The 22459-nt window shown below is 42.3% G+C and overlaps 2 protein-coding genes across 5 annotated transcripts in view; one reads left to right on the plus strand and one right to left on the minus strand.

Moving 5' to 3' along the window:
• Positions 1–1805: 1805 nt before the first annotated feature.
• Positions 1806–22459, plus strand: part of LOC121393772 (dynein regulatory complex protein 9-like) — a 29113-nt gene continuing 8459 nt past the window's right edge. Inside the window, exons 1-4 of one of the 3 annotated variants that reach the window (XM_041563215.1) lie at positions 13427–13512; positions 14596–14730; positions 14821–15068; positions 15525–15653. In XM_041563215.1, coding sequence (XP_041419149.1) covers positions 14617–14730; positions 14821–15068; positions 15525–15653 — 491 coding nt within the window. In that variant the 5' untranslated portion in view covers positions 13427–13512; positions 14596–14616. Of the gene's footprint in view, positions 1880–13426; positions 13513–14595; positions 14731–14820; positions 15069–15524; positions 15654–22459 lie in introns of those variants that run through there. The other 2 variants (XM_041563216.1, XM_041563217.1) reach the window with 2 other exon arrangements.
• Positions 5684–13422, minus strand: LOC121393773 (60S ribosomal protein L35a-like). Of its 2 annotated transcripts, none has more exons than XM_041563218.1 (5): positions 13266–13422; positions 9770–9812; positions 8768–8920; positions 6433–6577; positions 5684–5714 (listed from the first exon to the last, which is right to left on the minus strand). In XM_041563218.1, the coding sequence occupies exons 2-5, from the start codon at positions 9778–9780 to the stop codon at positions 5691–5693; spliced, it is 333 nt and encodes a 110-aa protein (XP_041419152.1). In that variant the 5' UTR covers positions 9781–9812; positions 13266–13422; the 3' UTR covers positions 5684–5690. The 2 variants fall into 2 exon arrangements, with proteins under 2 accessions (XP_041419152.1, XP_041419153.1); XM_041563219.1 differs by lacking the exon at positions 13266–13422 and adding an exon at positions 12068–12092.

The raw sequence follows: 22459 nt of genomic DNA on the forward strand, positions 1-22459 counted from the left end.
TCCGGAGGGTGGAGCTTAAACCCAGCTGTTCCCTGTGTCCCCCTATCGACTACAGAGAAAAGGATTTAACGGTGAGTATCAAAAATCCTATTTTCTCTTCAGTCGCTTGGGGGACACAGGGACAGTGGGGTATAGCTGGAACCACTAGGAGGCAGGACACAATAAAAAAAATAGAAACTTGACCCCTTCTCCTCCTGCTATACCCCTCCTCTGTAGGCAGAGACACTCAGTTCGTACCAAAGGAGAAACAGGAGGTTATTAATAATCAACAAAAAATCTGATAACTAATTACAAGAAAAACCGAGTCAACCAAGTCTGAAGCCAAGAGAAGGCCTCTATCCAGGGAGGGAAGCCCTGTGTCCCCCAAGCGACTGAAGAGAAAGCGATTTAGGGCTGGGACACACTGGGCGATTTGGGGAGATTTAGTCGCCTGGCGACTAATCGCAGCGACTTTTCTCCCCGAATGCCTCCCCTCGCTCTGCGCCTGGCTAAAATGAAAAATCGCCTGCGCTAATCACACGCGGCGATTCGTTTTCCGAAGTCGCCCAAAGTTGCCTCACGAGGAAACTTCGGGCGACTTCGGAAAACGAATCGCCGCATGTGATTAGCGCAGGCGATTTTTCATTTTAGCCAGGCGCAGAGCGAGGGGAGGCATTCGGGGAAGATTGGTCGTGGAAAGTCGTGCCGATTAGTTGCCAGGCGACTAAATCTCCCCAAATCGCCCAGTGTGTCCCAGCCCTTAACGGTGAGTACACAAAATCTCCTTTTCTCTAGGTCTGCTTGGGGGACACAGGGACAGTGGGGATGTACCAAAGCTGTCCCCTGAATCTAGGGCGGGAAGTAGAGGGCTACGTGGAACCAGCCACTGCAGGAATGAAATAAAAATAAAAGAGCTAAATAAATAGTAAAATACTCCTGAATGCAGGAGACGGTCCTAACCTCATGAGGACACAACGAATATAGGGGTATAGCAGGAGGAGGAGGGGTCAAGTTTCTATTTTTTTTTATTGTGTCCTGCCTCCTAGTGGTTCCAGCTATACCCCACTGTCCCTGTATCCCCCAAGCAGACCTAGAGAAAAGGAGATTTTGTGTACTCACCGTTAAGTACACAAAATTTTTTTTGACGGACAGAACCTTTAAAGCAACAGTTCAGTATAAAAATAACTGTATATAAAAACTGGGTAAATAGATAAGGCTGTTTCTAATGTTTCTAATATAGTTAGCCCAAAAATTTAATTTATAAAGGCTGGAGTGATTGGATGTCTAACATAATAGCCAGAACACGACTTTCCTGCTTTTCAAGGGGGGCCACATGGGACATAACTGTTGGGTGAGTTTGCAATGGATTCTCAGCATGCAGCTCAAGTGCCCTTTCCCTCAAGTCACTGATTGGAAACTGCCTGATAACCAATACCCTAAGTGGAAACCAAGAGAGCTGCAAAGTAGGAAGTAGTGTTCTGGCTGTTATGTTAGACATTTTCTAAATATTTTCCCAGTTTTTATTTTTACACTGAACAATTCCTTTAAGATTTTGGGATGGCTGTGCAAACCACCATTTAACTTGGGTGTTGGTGCAATAATGCATCTCAGTTTTGAAAACCCGATGGAGCAGATTTACTAACGGGTAAAGTGGCCGTCTTTAGTGACAATACACCAGAAATCCGCAGGGACATCTGCAATTTTCTATCAGGTGTAGAGGACAATTCACTAGAAAAAGAGACTGCCGCTAGCGCAGTTTCGCTCAGGCAAATGATTATTACTTCGCAAATTCACTAAAGTGCAAATTTTCTTTCGCCAGTTTCCTTCGCCATCTTAGACCTGGCAAACTTATAAGATGAAGCTACATCCACCTCAATCATCAAAACTACTCTTGTGGCTGGTGAGTTTTTTTTATTTTTTTCTATAACAAAAAATTATTGAATATATATGCACTCAAGGGCCACCCCACTAAAGCTGCTGTCCTAGGCATGGGCCATGGGTGCGTATCTATAAAGAATGCCCTGATTTTGCAAAGACCATCCTAGGCTATTTCTGTATGTGGCCTGGTAATGGTGGCTCAACATGGGGTCGAGTGGCTCCCAAAAATATTGTGAATTGTGTAGATCCTACATCTCTGACTGGCTTAAATTTATATTCAGATTTGCCTAAAAGTAAGGATTACACCCAAATCTGATTTTTGCAAAAAGTAGACATTTTGCTAAAGCTCCACCAAATTCTGTATTCAACATATGCTTTATGTTTTTTTTCTTTTTTTGTCAGTCCTCTTAGATTTTGAGATAGAATTGTGAAGATAGCAAATATTCAGCCTTCTCTTTAGGAAAAATTCTAAAATAGTTATTTTCTGTCTAGTTAGATGCAGATGAGTTCAATCCTAAACTCAAGGAAATGGTAGCATACCAACTTCTGAAGACACTGTATAGCACCACTTCGAGTTAGGTCCATAAATAATATTTGGACAGAACTTTATTCTAATTTTGGTTCTGTACATTACCACAACAAATTAATGAACCACTTAGATGCAGTTGAACTGGACTTTCAGCTTTTATTTAGTGGGTTGAACAAAAAGATTGCATAAAAATGTGAGGAACTAAAGCTTTTTTTTTTAACGCAATCACTTCATTTCAGGGGCTCAAAAGTAATTAGACAATTGACTCAAATGCCATTTCATGGGCAGGTGTGGGCAATTTCTTTGTTATGTCATTATGAATGAAGCAGATAAAAGCCCTGGAGTTGATTTGTGCTTGTATGAGGAAGATTTTGCTGTGAACAGACATGCGGTCAAAGGAGCTCTCCATGCAGGTGAAACAAGCCATCCTTAAGCTGCAAAAACACATCCAAGAAATTGCTACAATATTAGGAGTGGCACAATCTACAGTTTAGTACATCCTAAGAAAGAAAGCACTGGTGAACTCAGCAACACAGAGAGACCTGGATGTCCACGGAAGACAACAGCGGTGGATGATCGCAGAATAATTTCCATAGTTAAGAGAAACCCCTTCACAACAGCCAAGTGAACAACACTCCCCAGGAGTTAGGCGTATCGCTATCCAAGTCTACCATAAAGAGAAGACTGCATGAAAGTAAATACAGAGGGTGCACTGCAACATGCAAGCTTGTAAGCAAGCTCATAAGCCTCAAGAATAGAAAGGCTAGATTGGGCTTTGTTTTTCCAGAACTGTGCTGTCTTTTTTAGATTTTATTTTTTTAGCATTTTTTGGACAAATGAAACCAAGATCAACCACTACTAGAATGATGGCAAGAAAAAAGTATGGAGAAGGAGTGAAACAGCTCATGATCCAAAGCATACCACATCATCTGTAAAACAGCGGAGGCAGTGTGATGGTTTGGGCATGCATGGCTGCCAGTGGCACTGGGACACTAGTGTTTATCCATGATGTGACACAGGACAGAAGCAGCCGAATGAATGGAGGTGTTCAGAGACATACAGTCTGCTCAAATCCAGCTAAATGCAGTCATATTGATTGGGAGGCTATTCATAATGACCCGAAACATACAGCCAAAGCAACCCAGGAGTTTATTAAAGCAAAGAAGTGGAATATTCTTGAATGACCAAGTCAGTCACCTAAACCCAATTGAGCATGTATTTCACTTGTTGAAAAATAAACTTCGGACAGAAAGGCCCACAACCAAACAGCAACTGAAAGCCAATGCTGTAAAGGCCTGGCAGAGCATTAAAAAGTAGGGAACCCAGAATCTGCTGATGTCCATGAGTTAGAGACTTCAGGCTGTCATTGCCAGCAAAGGGTTTTCAACCAAGTATTAGAAATTAACATTTTTTTTCCAGTTTTTTTTCATTTGTCCAATTACAAGTGCTTGTGTTAAAAGGCTTTACTTCCTCACATTTTTATGCAATCTTTTTGTTCAAACCACTGAATTAAAGCTGAAAGTCTGCAGTTCTACTGCTCTGAGTTGTTTCATTTAATTTAAAATTCATAGTGGTAATGTACAGCCTCATTTGAGGCACTCTGAGGTAACAGTGTGGTATACAGGTGTATTCTATGGTCAAGGAAATTGGCCTTGCTCAGTGGGTCTTCCCACTTGAATTGGTCTGTTTATATCTTGCCCGAAGTGTTAGGTTTTTGTCCTAAATTACACGCTATACAATATAATTCTCAGTACTTTAGAGGGGCTTATTAAAGTTATATTTTAGGGGTCTTATACCCTTGGGGAGGTGCAGTTCTACAGTCGTAATTACTCCCTGAGTTTTCCCCATCTATGTCAGATATCCAGGCGTTTCCATACAATGTTGTGTGCTCTACCTGTTGCTACAGTACAGTGTCAGGTGCAAAACAGCAAATAGTCCACAAAAAAAACCCATAAGAGAATCCAAAAATGCTGTAGCACACATCAGTTAATGTAATTCAACTTTTTTCAGGTCTAGACAATACCTTCAGTTTTTGAGTGCTATATTTTGGACTCCACTAATCAAAAATAGAATTCCAATACAGTGAAACCTCGACTTTAAATACCCTGATTTTAAGTTCTCGCATTTTACAATTTTTTTTTGTGGTTCCACCAATTTATAATGCATTTCAATGGTAGCATTTCCCTGATTTTATAGTTGTTTGAAAACAGCTTAAGGTTACATTTCCATTCATATAAAATCAGCTTTGGTTACTAGGCTAAAAGGACAAGGATATTTACATGGATGGATTTCCAATGTATTTGCCCTTCCCAGCAATTTTCCTTGACTGGGCTCCTTTTAGGGAGAAAAAAAATTGAAGCAGCGCTTCTTTGGAATTGTTTATACTATCTTTACTAATAAGGAAAGGTGGTACTACCACAAAAAACCAAGTCAAAGTTTGTATTTCCAGCAATAACAATGGAAGAATTCCACAATAACCCAAAATGAGTACTGCACATATGCCTGAGAAATAACATAACCGAGATAGTAAATACGGATTGGTCAGCAAATTATTTCAGAATGCTTAAAGGATAAGTAAACCTTTAAAATAAGTGAATGTAAAACTGATGAGGGGGCTATTCTAAGAACTTTTGTCATTTATATTCATTATTTATTTTGTTTACATTCCAAGATATTAAGGGATACATGTACTGTTAATATGAATGAATTTTGTTACAACAGCGCCACCTGCTGGTCAGTTTCCCACCAGTCTGACCAGCAAGTAGTCAAGGAAGTTGTCAGGAGAAAGAAAGAGGCTGATGTTCTTCTGCTTAGGAAAGATCTGAGAAAGGTTTATAATTTTATTCCTAAGCAGAAGAACATCAGAGCAGCCTCTTTCTTTCTCCCGACAACTTCCTTGACTACTTGGTGGTCAGACTGGTGGGAAACTGACCAGCATGTGGCGCTTTTGTAACAAAATTCATTCATATTAACAGTACATGTATCCCTTAATATCTTGGTATAAAACAAAATAAATAATGGATGTAAATTATAAAAGTGCTTAAAATAGCCCCCTCATCAGTTTTACATTCACTTGTTTTAAAGGTTTACTTATCCTTTAAGCTTGCCCTGGCAGATTTCCTTTATGATTTAACGCTTGTATCCTTCCTTGATTGATGTTTTTATGTAAATCTGTATGTTCGGTGTATAGTCCCATTAATTGTACAGCATGTTAGTGCTTAAGAAATGTGTGACAGAGAAGCCTCAAAAACAACACAAAAAATAGAAAAGATCTAGAGTGTTTCTTTTTATTTTTTCTTAACATTTAGATCCTTGATGGGTAAAGCATCTGAAAACAAAAAAATAGACTGGTCAGAAATTTAAATCAAAAATGCATGGTAAAAAACGCAAGACTTTCAGTATGATTTAACCTTTTATAAGCCAGCAAAGATCTACAGTGCATGCACAAAACTGCCATGACGTCATAATTGGATAATATGAATTTCTTAGTTTTCATTTAATAATAACTTAAAGTGGCAAAGCGAAGCAAAGGCAGCAGACATATAGTAAAAGTAGAAATTCAGCAGTTATACAATTGCTTATTAAGACAACTAGCCTTGCTTGTAAGATGACAAGCCATCTAGCTTCAACATGCATACAATTAGAGATATTTTCTTTTGCACACAGTGCTCTCAGGTGCCCAGGCCAAAGTAAAGTCCTGAAGGACCGGCCTTGGAGGGGTGTTGGGAAAGTTATCCTCAATTGTAAAGTGGTGGTGTTATGACAGAACTCAAAACTTGGCTTATGGGTGTTTGGAAGTAAAAGGCCAACAGAAAGAGTCACATTTGCACCATGGGCCATGGCCGCATTGGCACCGTCTCTTTACATTTTGCAAATAATTTTCTTTTTTGAACAGGAAGTTGGTCTCTGGCAATAATTTTAGTGGAAGCAGCCACAAACACTGAAAAACTGTTTTCACTATAGGGGCAACATATTCATAAACATTCATATACAGAGTTTAAGAAAATTATTCCCTTCACTTTTCACCAATAAAAGCAATTGCTTACCACACGGATTCTGTGCCCAATGGCTTTAGCTGGGAGGTTAGAGCGGAACTTAGCACGGACCATTCCACTGTTTCCATGAGCTCTGGTCACCTTTCCCCAGATCACACGAGTTCTGTTGGGCTTTCCACCAGGAGTCACTGTGTTACTAAAAAGAAAATAAAAAACAAGTTTAATTACACCATAAAGCTCAAGGAGCACATTTAGACACACACGTTTGTCTCATTTTAGGAAACAAGGCAGAAGTAATCTTTGAAAGGAAAACCATTTCTCATTTCCAGTTTAAATATTTTTCTGCTACTTTGGAGGTGAGCAGACCACTTATACGCCTTATTACTAAAATACAGATTTTGCACATACCCTACATACATTCAATGAAGAATAGTGCAGAACCTCAGCTGATGCAGGCTCTAGCTCTAAAGTGGTTTATTTGCTCATAGTATATTCAAGCCTTACGGGTAACAGTAACAATCTTTTGAACAGTATAACATCTTAGCAGGACAGCAAACAGTTAAAAAATGTACAGACTCTAAATGACTAAATACAAGCACTGAAAATAATCAAATCCAATTTAGGAGCTTCTTTGAAGGAGAATATGGCAGAAGCAAATCCATTTCTAAGAACAATACTTTAGTTAATTTTGGATTGTATTTAGCAGCTATTGTACAGCTGTATGCAAGTTCAATACTTAAGTTGTTGTTCGAGTTGTTTTAGGTTTTCCAACATGTAGTTTAACTTTGATTTACCAAAGGACGCAGTTTATATTTTTGAGCCATAGCAATGATGAATACCTTGTATGTTGTGTACTTAACTCCTGTCAATCAACATGGAAAATACATTATGTTATGAACACAAAAGTTTTAAAGTAATTGACATACACTATACTGTTAGCATGCAGTGGTAAGAGCACGGGCACACGAGAAGATTCAGGCGCCTGATCTCCCTGAAAAGCCTTCCCACCGGATAGAATCTAAATCGCAAATTTTCCAAAATTGCCTCACTATTCTAGCCGACGGGAAGGGTTTTCAGGAATAAGAGACAATTAGTCGGCGTGCAATGAAATCTCTGTGAATCTTTGCATGTGCCCCTGCCCTAAAAGCCGATGAGTTTGAACAGGTTACATAAATAACAGATAATGTCCAACTTATTACATGTAGTGCACCAGTTTTTTCTCATAAAAAATGTTGATGGGCCTGATTAAATTAAAACCGTGTCATAGAGTGAAGTCTAGATAGAGTCTTTCAGCAGACTAGGAGCCATAATAATCTTCTAGAGGGCCAGATATAGCCTGCGGGCCTCCAGTTTGACAGCCCTGGTGTATATCATAAGGCAATAAATTAGTCACTTGCTTGTATCAACAAGTGCAGCAGCATTCTTCCATTGTATTTCTAAAAACCCTTGCAGTAGGGGGAGAAGCTGGTAACAGCCACCCAAGTTTGCAGTTTAGCACAGTGGATGTTTTATCTGCTGTTTTAAATTGCTATCATCTTGTGGGCTGAGCTATTTTTCTTATAGTGAAAAATCTTAAAATGAACATGCTTTCTAAAAATGCTCAGTCAAAATATCAGTTTAGGTTAACCTGCAAAATGTCTATCTGCAATAAATATTCTGAGAGGAATTTATACATTGCTTGTGCAACAAACTCATCCAAAAAAGTAAAATCTTAGGTCAAAATATATTGTATAAAATACAAATGTTGCTTTGAAAGGTGGCCTATTTACTCAGCAAGCAAAGAACTTCTATCCCTAACCCAAGAATTTATTTGTGATGAGGGTCCGAATATAAAGACTAAATACAGGTATAGGACCCCTTATCCGGAAACCATTACAAAATGGATGTCTCCCATAGACTCCATTTTATCCAAATAATCCAAATTTTTAAAAATGATTTCCTTTTTCTCTGTAATAAAACAGTAGCTTGTACTTGATCCCAACTAAGATATAATTAATCATTATTGGAAGCAAAACCAGCCTATTGGGTTTATTTAATAATTAAATGAATTTCTAGTAGACTTAAGGCATGAAGACCCAAATTACGAAAAGAACCGTTATCCGGAAAACCCCAGGTCCCGAGCAGAACGGGTCCCATACCTGTACTAACAAAAAAGCCTCATATTTTAGATTTTCTATTCTTCTCCAGACTGAAGTCAGCTCACCATAAAAAAATCAATCTACATTACACTAACTGCCTCTGATGCTAAAACATCAGTGATCATATACTTCCATTTTTATAAAAACAAAATAAAGCATTGGCTGATCAGTCATTCCCTGTGCAAGTCATCGACAAAAGAACAGCAAATAATTCAAGTGATGGACTCCCAAAAGTACAAGATAATTACTTTTTTGCTTTGTACACGTAGGCACATCTTTTTCCCAAATAGAATTCGGTTTCATCTCGAGCATAGACTCCTTCAACTTTAAGAAGAGCTGTGCGCTCCCTCTGGTTACGAAGGCCTCGCTTGTAGCCAGCAAAAGTGGCTTTGCACCACAATCTGAAAAAAAAAAAATTACAAAATGTTATTAAACACAAAGGAACACAAATCTCCAATACCTTTAGTTTAGAATTAAGTTTAATATCTTTTTCCACAATAAAACGATACTTTGCATTTCAGATATAAAATGTACGCATACATAGATTTTCAAAATGCCCTAAGAATGCAAAAGAGCCGACATCATGATATATATATATATATATATATATATATATATATATATAGATAGATAGATAGATAGATAGATAGATAGATAGATATATTTTTTTTTTACACATCTCCAAATACAGTACAGAATAAATACAGTTATGGGATCCTTATTCGAAACCCCATTATCCAGAAAGCTTTGAATTCTGGAATTGCCATCTCCCATAGACTCCATTTTATCCAAATCTAAATTTTTTTTAGATTTTATTTTTCTCTATATTAATACTTGTACTTGATCCAAACTAAACTATAAATAATTCATATTGGAATTAAAACCAGCCTATTGGGTTTATTTAATGATCAAATGATTTTCTAGTAGATTTAAGGTACGAAGATCCAAAATAAAGAAAGATCGGTTATCTGGAAAACCCCGGGTCCCGAGCATTCTGTATAACAGGTCCCATACCTATATACATATATACATATAGATTTAAATAATTTAGGTTAACATTAATAAACCTTATGTCTAAGCAAGTCTTAGAAACTGGAAGAAATATAAAGAAAAAGGTATAGGATTTGTGTCTGCATTCTTCATGACAGCAACAACTAAAACTCCATGTCAGGAGTACTGCAGACTTGAGTGACAAGTAAAGAATTGCTTTTTTGTCATTCAGTGTTAAAAGAATTCATTCTTATACATACCTTCCAGACATTTTGTTCTCCTAATGTCCAGATGCAGGCAGGACTGTAAAACAAAGGGATTGAGGTTTTGACATTCTAGTGTAAGACTGCACAGCTCTTGTGCTTAAAGGGAAAGGAAACCTAGTTGGCGCAAAAACCCTCCCCCCCTCCCATGTGTTGCCCACACTCCCTCCTCCCCCCTGGCCTACCCGTCCCGCTGGGCAAATGCCCCTAACTTGTTACTTACCCTTCTGCGCAGGTCCAGTCCAGGGAGTTCACAGACGACATCTTCTTCCACGCGATCTTCTTCCTGCTTTGACCGGCGCATGCGCAGTAGGAGCATTTCGCCGGTACGATCTACTGCGCATGCGCCAAAAGTCACTTTGTGACTTTTGGCGCATGCGCAGTAGATCCGTACCGGCGAAATGCTCCTACTGCGCATGTGCCAAAACGCCGTTCAAAGCAGGAAGAAGATCGAGTGGAAGAAGATGGCATCTGAACTCTCTGGACTGGACCTGCGCAGAAGGGTAAGTAACAAGTTAGGGGCATTTGCCCAGCGGGACAGGTAGGCCAGGGGGGAGGAGGGAGGGTGTGCAACACACGGGGGGGGAGGGTTTTTGCGCCGACTAGGTTTCCTTCCCCTTTGAATCACATTTAGAGTTTGATTCAATGACTGTCCTTAAAAAATGTCACAGGAGAGAGATATAGATGAAACCTCACAAATACAGTACAATGCTGCAACTGGTGCCTAATAATGCTTCAGTTTGCTAATGTTTACGCTGTTACTATGGTCAATATGAAGTCATAAGTCTTGTGCTGGGAAAGCCTGCAATGAGACCACATGGTGTTTGTGCCCAATGGAAAAGGTTGTAGACACATACCTGACATTTATAACCAGTAACAAACACCAATATAAAGATATGCCAACTTCAATACTTAATATAGCATGGAAGAAAAGAGGATGCCATCAGCTCCACTCACCTTTAGGGCAGAGACACACGTGGAGATTTGCGGAGATTAGTCGCCTTTTCTTCGGGTGACTAACCTCCTACGTGTGTCTCTGCCCTTAAAAGGTAATTTGGTGAAGAACAAATTAAAAAAGAAAAAAAAAACAATTAAGCTTGCTTCCATCTTAAAAGGAGTCTTTATAACAACGTGAACATCTGCATGGATTAGTTAATAAGGTTCAACTCACCCCAACACCTGATGTTTTCTATATGACTGAACTAAATGAAAGATAGAGACACCCCGCCCCCCAAAATCAGTTTTCTGGTTAGCAGGCACCAATTTGTAATGTAACCAGCCAGTATTTTCAGGGATATAAAATGTATATCTATATCTGGTGATATTGTAAACTAGACATAAACAGTGCATCTTAGCATAAACATCACCATTGATCTCATCTAAGCCTGTCACTAGCGTGATCCACTCATTTCAATCTAGGGGCCACCTTGTAGTTAGTCTTACCTGTAATTTTTAGGTACCCCTTGTAGTTAGTCTTATCTGTGCACACTACAGGCAAATGGACCTGTACTAAACATGTACAAGGGATCCTGGGAAATACAGATAAAATGGACCCAGGGGTTGAACCCCACACCACCAACACACTGCCTGCCCAGTGAATAAGGCTTGTTCTTTGAGTTTAAAGAATAAAATCCACGAATAGATCAGTATCACACTTACGACATGGGGTTAGGTGACTTGTCTCTATAATGAAGTCTAAAAGCAACCCCTTTCCGTATAGGACATATGATCACCACATTCTCCCCATATACATGTGAATTGTCAGCAAAAAACAGGCTCTGGGTTCACATCACCAGCCTCCTGTATTTACCCGAGTCAGGAAAACATGAATTAGTCACACACGCCAGCACTTAGCGGCCTGAACAGACTTTCAAATGGGACTGACGTTCTCTAAATGAACTGTACGAATAAGTGGCTGCAGAAAAGCTGCACACAACAAGTCGCTTTCCCAGCACGTTAGTCGGTAGCATTTAGACAGAGTTATTCGCTATTAGGTGCCAAATTAACTTGTAAACAAGATAAGCGGTCCCAGCAAGAGTCAGGGAAACTTTGCCACAACTTTCATTGCAGCAATTATATAAAGTATCTGCACTACTTGCACAGCTACAAAATAAGCCGGGAAATACGCTGAGACAAGATTCCAATCCTACTGAAGTACAATCCTCTCGTTATCACAACCATCCGCACGGCAAATAGCCCTCAGGTAGACTTTTCCGTTCATGTCGGTATTTGCCACATACGACACGTGAAACTGTAGATTTTCAGCATTAATTTTTCACTATTCGCTAAGCTCACCCGCACTGGTATCCAAGATGGAGGAAAAGGAAGGGAGAACGCTTTGCATGATGGGTAGTTAAGAGCGTAGAATACCTGAGATGCCCATGCAGGGCCGGACTGGGAGTAAAAAGCAGCCCGGGCAAAAAAAATCAAAGCAGCCCACATGTAAACACACAATGATTTTGTACTCATCCATTTGAGTGATACTCAGAGTTCCCTGTATAACTCAGCCTGCAGCCTTGTGCCTTTAAATGGTCACAGAACAACCCCTCAGTGACTTCTAATATCCTTATCATTTACAGTAGGGGGGTACATCAGGGCCGGACTGGGAGTATAAAGCAGCCCGGGCAAAAAAATCAAAGCAGCCCACATGTAAACATCCACTCATATATTGGGGTAAAACTGCAAAAAATGATGTGCATAAAGAGCTGCCTTTCTCACACACTTAAGTGTAATTAAGTGTAATTAATGTAAAGTATGTTAAAGATTCTATAGCCTTGAGCCTTTATATGGTCACAGAACCCCTAAGTGACTTCTAATATCCTTATTTACAGTAGGGGGTACATTATCCCTTATAATACATGAGTGATACTCAGAGTTCCCTGTATAACTCAGCCTGCAGCCTTGTGACTTTATATGATCACAGAAAAACCCTTCAGTGACTTCTAATATCCTTATCATTTACAGTAGGGGGTACATTATCCCTTATAATACATGAGTGATACTCAGAGTTCCCTGTATAACTCAGCCTGCAGCCTTGTGACTTTATATGATCACAGAAAAACCCTTCAGTGACTTCTAATATCCTTATCATTTACAGTAGGGGGTACATTATCCCTTATAATACATGAGTGATACTCAGAGTTCCCTGTATAACTCAGCCTGCAGCCTTGTGCCTTTAAATGGTCACAGAACAACCCCTCAGTGACTTCTAATATCCTTATCATTTACAGTAGGGGGTACATTATCCCTTATAATACATGAGTGATACTCAGAGGAAAGAGTTAATGGATTCAGTTTGGGAGAAACACTACTTGGCAAATCTGTGCAAGGGATAAGCTGATAAAGGAAGGGTCTGGGGGAAGCACTAGTCAAACACACAGACATCTCGCAAAGCAGCCTGCCCACAGCTCTGTACAGATTTCTCCACACTGGCTCCCCAGATGCTCTGGGAGACAAAATATGGGGAGAATAAGTTATATGGGAGTGGACTTACTATGTTTTGTGCCTCTCCTGCCGCCTGCCCAGCTACATCATGCCCTAATATTTCTTTAGAAAGCTCCTGCTCAATTCTTGGACTCCACCCCCAAGCTCCGTGCAACAGTCCCAGGCACAGGCTGCCTACTCTTGTGCCGGTTTTTTTCAGATCGTTACCTTATCTGCAGTCAAGGCAGAGGAGGGAGGGGGGTGGCTACGGTCCTCATGGCAACTGTATGTATACACTGGGTGTTCCCGAAAGTCAGGTAACTAGCACATCAATGTTCTGAAAATATGTATTGTCATTATATATAGCTGTTTGATATATGACATTGTACGTGACTGTAAATATACAGCTATATAATATTTGTTCTACAGTAAATGTTTATTTACTTGGCTGTATTGGTTATAACACTATATATATATATATCAGGACTGTTACGGGAACCAGGGCAAGAAATGGAGGTGAATTATACAGATTTGCTAGTATTGCAACTGTAAAGTAATACAAGTAGGATAAAGAGAATTATTTATATATATGTATATATCTTCAGTTGCAACTATCGCAAAATTAAAAATTTGTAAAAAGAATTGTTGCATCAAGTAATTAAAATGTCTAAATATAATGTATTAAAAAAAATGTATAGTTTTTAAAATATTCCAGTCATTATAGTGAATCTATTTCTAGCTGCTTCTCTTCTACCTGCCTCTGGCCAGCTCTGAGGTCGGGTCGTGTTTCTCTGCATAACTGCTCTGTCCTCTCTCTCATTGGCTGTTCGTGCTGTCAGTCAGTCAGTGCTGTGTAAAGACACATCGGTAGTTCAGTGGCTTCAAAGGCTCCTTCGTTCCGTTCCCTTATTGATTCATGAAGAAACTCCTTCTCTCCCCCCTGAGCCAGTCCCCCCTGCAGCCAGCACCCCCCCTCTGAAAGCAGCACCCGTAGTTTGAGAAGTTTAAAAGCTCCGTGTTTCTCAGTAACCTGCTCTCCTTCTGCAGCTCCCCCTCCCCTTTCACTAAGTATGTGGAAATAAAGGTGGACTGGTAACTGGTAACTTTCCTTACAACTTTTCTTCCCTGCAGCATATAAGTCTGTATGTGAGACCTGAGACACGCGAGTGTGCTGCTCCAGTTTGATTTTGTTGCTTATCTAATACTCGTCATGTGTCTCAGGACTCACATACAAACGTAAATGCTGCAGGGAAGAAAAGTTGTGAGGAAAGTTACCAGTCCACCTTTATTTCCACATGAAACTGAACATGAAAATCAGCAACCCATAGTCATTGTCAATTGTTTGTTTGTAGTTGCTACAAACTAAAGGCTTTGAATTCTGACACCTCCAAACCATGCAGGTCCTGAAAAATCCTTAAAAGATGGCATTGTCTATGCTGGATGTGCTTCGGGTGTGCACCGTACTGGAGGACAGCCTAGATCAACTCTCCGTTCTTGGATACATCATGCCTGTCTCTTACCATGGCCGCAGTGATGTTAGTGACCATAAATAGTTGGTTGGGTATTTTTGCCTTTCTCTAAGATAAGTCTGTTTATCTGTAATAATGTCTTGTATCTCATGTTAGATAGTTGGAAATGAAATTGGAAAGATTCTAAAAACACAAAGACAACTGGAAGGGCAATTCGAAGACCTCATGGGAAAACAAGTAGAAGTTCGATCAACCTCTGCTCCCCTGTCCAGTAGATTGTTGAATCTGACAAAGCAGGTGGAAGAAACTAGTATAAATCTAAAACTAAGCAATGAGCAGTTTACTCGGGCAGTGAGACAGAGCCCTCTAACTGCTGATAATCTGAAGAAGGTCCAGGCTGACAGGTGAGGTAGATGCTTCCCTTTGTATATACTTGTAATAGTGACTAATCACTTTTATTACCATAATGATGTGCTGCTTGCTCAGTATTCAGGCACTTCTTTGGCTAGGCCAATATACAGTCAACTAAACACAGAGTCCATGCAGCATGAATTTATGTACCCATGTCAGATGCAAGAAAAACATTTATCTGCCAAAAACATTGGAATATTTGTAGTGATTGCTTGGACATATAGGGGATAATATTCTCCCTGTTCTCCAGTAGAAGTCCCATAGAATGCCATACATTGTATTAGAGGAGAATGATGATAAATTGATAATCTGAGTTATCAATTAGCAAAATTAGGCTGTAATTTTGTTTAATTGCATGACCATTTTTTGGGAGTGGGATGTCAGTAATGTACCTAGAATTACTGCAAATAGATTATATTGTGCCTTCTCTCTTTTCTTTGTTCTAATAGGCAGTTTGCAGCAGATGTCATTGCAGAGATGTTAACTGAGTTGGAATCATCAGGATCATTTCACAGCCTCCAGCAAGCTGTTGCCAATGAAAAGGAAAGAAAGGCTAACTTTTATAATGTCATAACCAGGTAAATCTGTGGAAATTGTGACATTTGATTGATTGAAAGGCCACCGTTCACTTCATTAAAATGGGCATGCCTTCCATCAGAAGCAGCAAGCAGGTGGAATTGTGTTTTTTTTTTTGTTGGAGATAGGAATAGGCCTGGGCAGACAAGATGTGGAATTTCTTAACAGTGAATATAGGAATAATGACAAATGCTAAATATTTAAAAATTAAGCACAAAATAAGGTCATAATTTAGTAACCGTAACAAATCAAACATATTCTTTCATCATTCTACCCAGCCAGACTTACCAGGAGGTGCCACAGTGTAACATGCAATACCCGCCACTGTCTGACAATCTCACGCATGCAAAGTCTGAACTCACAGGGATGTTTATTAATTTAGTATTTTTTATTAGACTATCTTGCAATTAGCATGTGCTATAGTTATATTTTCGTTCATACTTCCTAGTAGTATCATATGACTTCAGTATCCATGAACCCAAGAGGACTCAAGGGGGTCAAGAATGATATACAGTTTCCTTATACTTGCATGTATTCTGCACATCCCCTCCTTATGCTTTTTTTCCTCTTCTAATGCTATTCTCTACTCTGCCTTCTACTTTGTATCTTCCACATGTACTTTGTCATTCTTTCACATAAGTTTTCTCTAAGTCATCTTGGGGGACACAGGGACAGTGGGGTATAGCTGGTACATCCAGGAGGGCAGGACACAACAGTAGGAAAAACTAGCCCCTCCTCCACTGGCTATACCCCAGCAGGCGGAGCTTAGAACAGTTTTTTGTTGTGTCCTCAGGAGGATAGGACGTTTAATTTTTACTCTCTTTATTATTTTAATTTTTGTCAGTTGCTTGACACCAGGGAATGCCCAGACCCTCTACACTGAGCAGAGGTTACACATAGGCATTCCCCAACGTGGGACCTGACTCCGGGGTCCTAAATCATTCAAGACCACCCAGTCTAATGCTGGTTTCCCCCCTTAGGTGGAAACTGACTGGCCGGAGGACAGAGGAGAAGGTTACAGGACTCTGTAAGTATTGAGCTGTCCTTCTCTCCTCTCATATCCCCTCTCCCTGCCTTTAAGGAGCGAGGTCTGTATCTAAGGGGCCATTCCCTGCCCCCAGGCAGCAGAGTGTGTGACACTGCCTGCATTTTCTCCCTCCCCCTCCAAGTGTGTTCTCACAGTATTGGGGTAATCCCTTGCTGTATTACCACAGGGAAAGCAGTTTCGAGTGCAGAGGGGAGGTGCTGCTCATACCTGGCAGCAGTTGTAGGGGGCACGGGAAGGAGACATATAACGCGGTTGTCTGCGGCCCAGGGGGAATTCCCTTATAACGAACTGCGCTGTTGTTAAGACTAGACCGCGCCAGCCTTTGGCGCCTTTTCGCCCCAGTTCTCGCGCGATGTAGCGCGCTCCCTCAATCATGGCCGCCATCTTGGATTCCACACCGGAGCCATACTGCGCACAGTAACGCAGACACTAGCTCCCGTTCTGGAGGACATTTAGAGTTACTGCGGGGCTAGCTTCCTCTGCGGTTCCCTGCGTTCAGGGGAGAGCTCTCTGCAGGGGGCACCTACTCACAGGGGACTCCCCAAGTGTTAGGAGAAGTTGCAGCAGCGTTTTTTTCCTAAGGACACCCTCCTCTGCTGACCCCTCACAGCACAGTCGAGCTAAGACAATTATATATATATTAATATATATTACATAGTCTATATATATATATATATATATGCTGATCTGCATTACTATATATCATGTCTGAGGGATCTGTTGACAGGCTTTTTTCCAAGGGAGCCCCTATGCAGTAAGTGCAAACCACCTGAGCCTGATCCTGAACCTCCAGAACCTGCTCCTCCCCAGGAAGCACAAGAATGCCAGGGGGAATCATCTTCTCTGCACAGAGATTCTCCACCGACCAAGCAACCTGCCACTCCAGAGTGGGCATCACAATTAGCTTCTGGAATACCAAAGCTAGCCCAGTCACTAGACAAACTACTTTCTCATCTTGACAAACCTAAAGGGAGAGTTTCTAAACGCAGGGCTCCTTCTCCATCCGAGAAAGAGAGTGACTCCCCTCCTAGATGTTTTTCACCATCCCTACTGGACTCCGGAGACGACTTTGATCGCTCTGAAGGTGAGCTTTCATCTGACTCAGACAAGGAGGGTGACGAATCACACAAACATTCTTCTGAGTCGGTGGATGCCTTAATTACATCGGTACTTGACCCAGGGGCATCATCTGACACGGCTAAGAGCCTGTTCAAATGTCATAGTAAGACTTCACCTGTTTTCCCGTCTCATTCTCAACTTGATCAGATCATACAACAGGAATGGGATACTCCAGAGAGACGTTTTCAAACAAATAGAAAATTTCAGAAGCTCTATCCATTCCCTAAGGAGCTTACAGAAAAGTGGTCTATGCCACCTTCAGTGGATCCGCCGCTTTCCCGGCTCTCTAAGAATACCGCTCTCCCCGTCCCAGATGCCTCGTCTTTCAGGGATTCTATGGATAAGAAGCTAGAGAGCCTTCTACGCTCTTTGTTCTCAGCCTCTGGCACCTCTCTACAACCTGTCCTGGCCATGGCTTGGGTCAGCAGGGCGATCCAGTCCTGGTCAGACGCCCTACTCACCGCTATTGATTCCGGGGCACCCCGCCATGAACTCTCTCAATGTGTTTCCCAGATCAAGGAAGCAAATGATTACATGTGTGAGGCTTCACTCGATGCTCTTCAGGTCATCAGCAGATCGTCGGCACTTTCTGTGGCAGCTCGCAGATCTCTTTGGATGAAACTGTGGTCAGCAGACGTTTCCTCCAAGAAGTCTTTAACCTCCATTCCCTTTAAAGGCAAGCTTCTGTTCGGACCTGACCTGGATAAGATTATCAGCCAAGCGACAGGGGGCAAGAGTACCCTTCTGCCTCAGCCTAAAGCTCGTCCCTCATTCCGCAAAGGAAAATTTTTTCGTGGCTCCCAAACCAAGCACACGAGATCATCACCACCTCGACAGTCCTTTACGAACCGAGGACGTTATGTTAGTAAGCAGAGACCTCCCTGGCAGAGCAAGAAGCACACTCCCAAGGCTGGAGACAAAACTGCCTCGGCATGACTGCGTCCGCACTACGGCAGTCACAGGACCGATAGGGGGCAGGCTCGGCAGTTTCGCCGAAGTATGGACCACATTCAATCAAGACTCTTGGATTCACGAGGTAGTAACCCGAGGTTACCACCTGGAATTTTCCTCAACTCCCCCTCATCGTTTCTTTATGTCCAGACTGCCACAGGACCCAAACAAAAAGACAGCTTTCCTAGGAGCAATCTCAAGCCTTCTAAGAGCGCAGGTGATCGTTCCTGTACCGGTCACAGACCTTTTCAAGGGCTACTATTCAAACCTTTTTGTAGTACCCAAGAAAGATGGATCGGTAAGGCCCATTTTAGATCTCAAGGAACTAAACAAATTTCTTCGTCATCGAAGATTCAAGATGGAATCTCTCAAATCAGTCATTGCGGCGATGTCTCCGGGACAATTTCTGATTTCTCTAGACATAAAGGATGCCTACCTTCATGTTCCCATTTTCCCTCCGCATCAGAGATATTTGAGATTTGCGTTCCAAAACTGCCACTACCAGTTCACAAGCCTTCCCTTCCGTCTAATGTCTGCCCCAAGGGTCTTTAACAAAATCATGGCAGCAGCAACAGCAGTGATTCGCAATGCCGGAGTTTCCATCACCCCTACCTGGACGACCTGCTAATCAAGGCATCCTCCTTTTCGGAAGCCCAGAGATCTCTCCAGATATCCATGGACAAGCTCCAGCAACTAGGCTGGGTTCTAAACCTAGAGAAATCTTCTCTAGCGCCCAGTCAATCTATGATCTTCCTCGGCATGCAATTCAATACGCAAACACAGAGGATTTACCTCCCTCAGGAGAAGGTCAGTCATCTTCAAGCCTTGGTAAGGTCGCTTCTCCAGAGACCTCAACACTCAGTCAAGTTCTGCATGAGGGTGTTAGGGGTCATGGTGTCCACTATAGAAGCAGTACCCTTCGCCCAATTTCATCTACGGGAGCTCCAGTGGAATATTCTGAGGGTGTGGAAGAGGAAATCCCTCCTTCAGGAGATCCGACTCTCCTGCAAAACAAGAGCATCTCTCCTTTGGTGGTTGGACAACACCCATCTGTCCTTGGGAAAACCCATGGGAGAACCAGTTTGGCGCATCCTCACGACAGACGCGAGTCTATTCGGCTGGGGAGCGGTTTTCGAAGGCCACTCTGCTCAAGGTCAGTGGAACTCACGGGAGGTGAAACTGCAGATCAACCTACTCGAGATTCGTGCAATCCGTCTAGCCCTGATCCATTGGCAGCAAATTCTACAAGGTCAGGCTGTAAAGATACAGTCCGACAATGCCACAGCGGTGGCTTATATCAACCACCAGGGGGGCACAAGAAGCAGAGGAGCACTAGACGAAGTCAATCTCATTTTCAAGTGGGCCGAGGCTCACCAGGCCCATCTGTCGGCCATTTACATACCAGGACTGCTAAACTGGGAAGTGGACTATCTAAGCAGACAATCCCTAGACCCAGGAGAGTGGTCATTGAAGGACGAAATCTTCCTCAAGATAACAAAGAGGTGGGGCACTCCAGAGGTGGATCTCATGGCGACCAGGCACAATCGAAAGGTCCCAGCATTTCTAGCTCGATACAGGGATCCACTGGCCATAACAGCCGACGCTCTAACAGCCAGGTGGCAATTCCATCTGGCCTATGCCTTTCCACCCCTGCCTCTCGTACCCAGGACTCTCAGGAAACTTCAGCGAGAGAAGACCACTCTCATCCTCATAGCACCAAGATGGCCTCGGCGTTCCTGGTACACGGATCTTCTCAACATGTCTGTAGCAGAACCTTGGACCCTGCCGCAAGACCCGGACCTTCTAACTCAAGGATCGATCCGTCACCCAAACCCAGCAATTCTAAATTTGACAGCGTGGCTTTTGAAACCATGATCCTAACCCAAAAAGGGTTTTCAAAGGCAGTAGCTAGTACTATGTGCGCAGCCAGAAAGCCGGTATCGGCAAAGACTTATCATAGAGTTTGGGCCACCTACCACCAGTGGTGCATTCGTCAAAAGACGCAGTTCAAACGATTCTCCATTCCTAACATTCTGGAGTTCCTGCAAGAGGGCCTTTCCATGGGTCTATCCCTTGGCTCTCTTAAGTCTCAAGTCTCTGCTCTATCCGTCCTTTTTCAGAAGCGAATTGCTCTGTTGCCTGATGTCAAGACTTTCATGCAAGGAGTAACACATCTGGCTCCTCCAGTTCATTCACCACCTTCCTTATGGGACCTCACCCTAGTCCTACGAGCACTTCAAGACCCTCCTTTCGAACCATTAGGATCTGTACCACTTCTCTGGCTTACCTGGAAAACTGTTTTTCTTCTGGCAATTGCCTCTGCAAGACGTGTTTCAGAACTCAGCGCACTGTCATGCAAACCGCCCTTCCTCGTTTTTCACCATGATAGGGCGGTCCTACGCACTATTCCATCATTTTTGCCTAAGGTAGTATCTGAATTTCACCTGAACCAGGAGATCACAATACCAACCTTCTGCCCATCTCCTTCCAATCCTAAGGAGAAGGCATTACACACCCCGGATCCTGTTAGAGCCCTAAAGTTCTACCTTCACAGAGTCCTGGACATTCGCAAGGTGGACTCTTTACTTGTCATCCCTTCAGGCCCCCACCAAGGAGGGGCGGCCACAAAATCGTCCATCTCACGCTGGATAAGACAAGCGATTCAACGAGCCTACGTGGCACGTGGCAAAACGCCACCAGCCAGGATCACAGCTCACTCTACTAGGGGAATGAGCACGTCCTGGGCGTTCAGGAACCAAGCATCAGCAGAACAGCTGTGCAAGGCAGCTACTTGGACCTCTGTCCACTCCTTTTCAAAATTCTACCATTTTGATACCTTTGCGGCTTCTGACACTCGTTTTGGCAGAAAGGTGCTTCAGGCCGCAGTGGTTACTTCCACCTAGGCCTCACTCTCCCACCCGGAGGAATTAGGGGACAGCTTTGGTATGTCCCCACTGTCCCTGTGTCCCCCAAGATGACTTAGAGAAAAGGAGATTTTGTATACTCACCGTTAAATCTTTTTCTCTTTCGTCACTTGGGGGACACAGGGCTTCCCTCCCTGGACTGAGGCCCTCAATTTTTCTGTCAGACATGTTGTCTGTTTAATTCTAAGTTTTACAGTTTATAAAATTTTACCTGTTGACTTTGGAACAAACTGTTCTAAGCTCCGCCTGCTGGGGGTATAGCCAGTAGAGGAGGGGCTAGTTTTTCCTACTGTTGTGTCCTGCCCTCCTGGATGTACCAGCTATACCCCACTGTCCCTGTGTCCCCCAAGTGACGAAAGAGAAAAACAGCGAGTATACAAAATCTCCTTTTCTTCTCCTTGTCCAATGTATTTTTCTTCTTTTACCATTATTTTGGGTTACCCTTTCCAAATTGTACCATTCTGCATTCCTTTCTTCCATGTAGCTCCTATTCCAAATTACCTCCAGGGCTGCTCCTGCCATGAGGCAAGATGAGAACCTTGCTTCAAGCCTCAGGTGGCAGTAGCCCCAGGATTACCCATTACCTTACTTGCCTTGCCTCCAGATCCAAATATACAGTTATATAGTTTAGATATTTTCCCTTCTCTATCTTATGCCTTTCCTATTTTCCACTCCTCTCTTGACTGACATCCAGTCCCCCTGCCCTTTCCCAATGACTTACACTCCTTACCTCTATGTTAGTTTTTATAGGTATGCAGAGGGCATG

The sequence above is a fragment of the Xenopus laevis genome, chromosome 5L, assembly GCF_017654675.1.
Source record: "Xenopus laevis strain J_2021 chromosome 5L, Xenopus_laevis_v10.1, whole genome shotgun sequence".
NCBI classification, from domain to species: Eukaryota; Metazoa; Chordata; class Amphibia; order Anura; family Pipidae; genus Xenopus; species Xenopus laevis.

What these genes read in the sequence shown, in the direction of transcription:
- LOC121393773 (XM_041563218.1), bottom strand. An exon ending in TACGTGTACAAAGCAAAAAA is followed by an intron (nt 6,578 to 8,767) that starts GTAATTATCTTG and finishes TTTTCTTTTTAG; the next exon opens with TAACACAGTGACTCCTGGTG. An exon ending in TTGGGCACAGAATCCGTGTG is followed by an intron (nt 5,715 to 6,432) that starts GTAAGCAATTGC and finishes TTTTGTTTTCAG; the next exon opens with ATGCTTTACCCATCAAGGAT.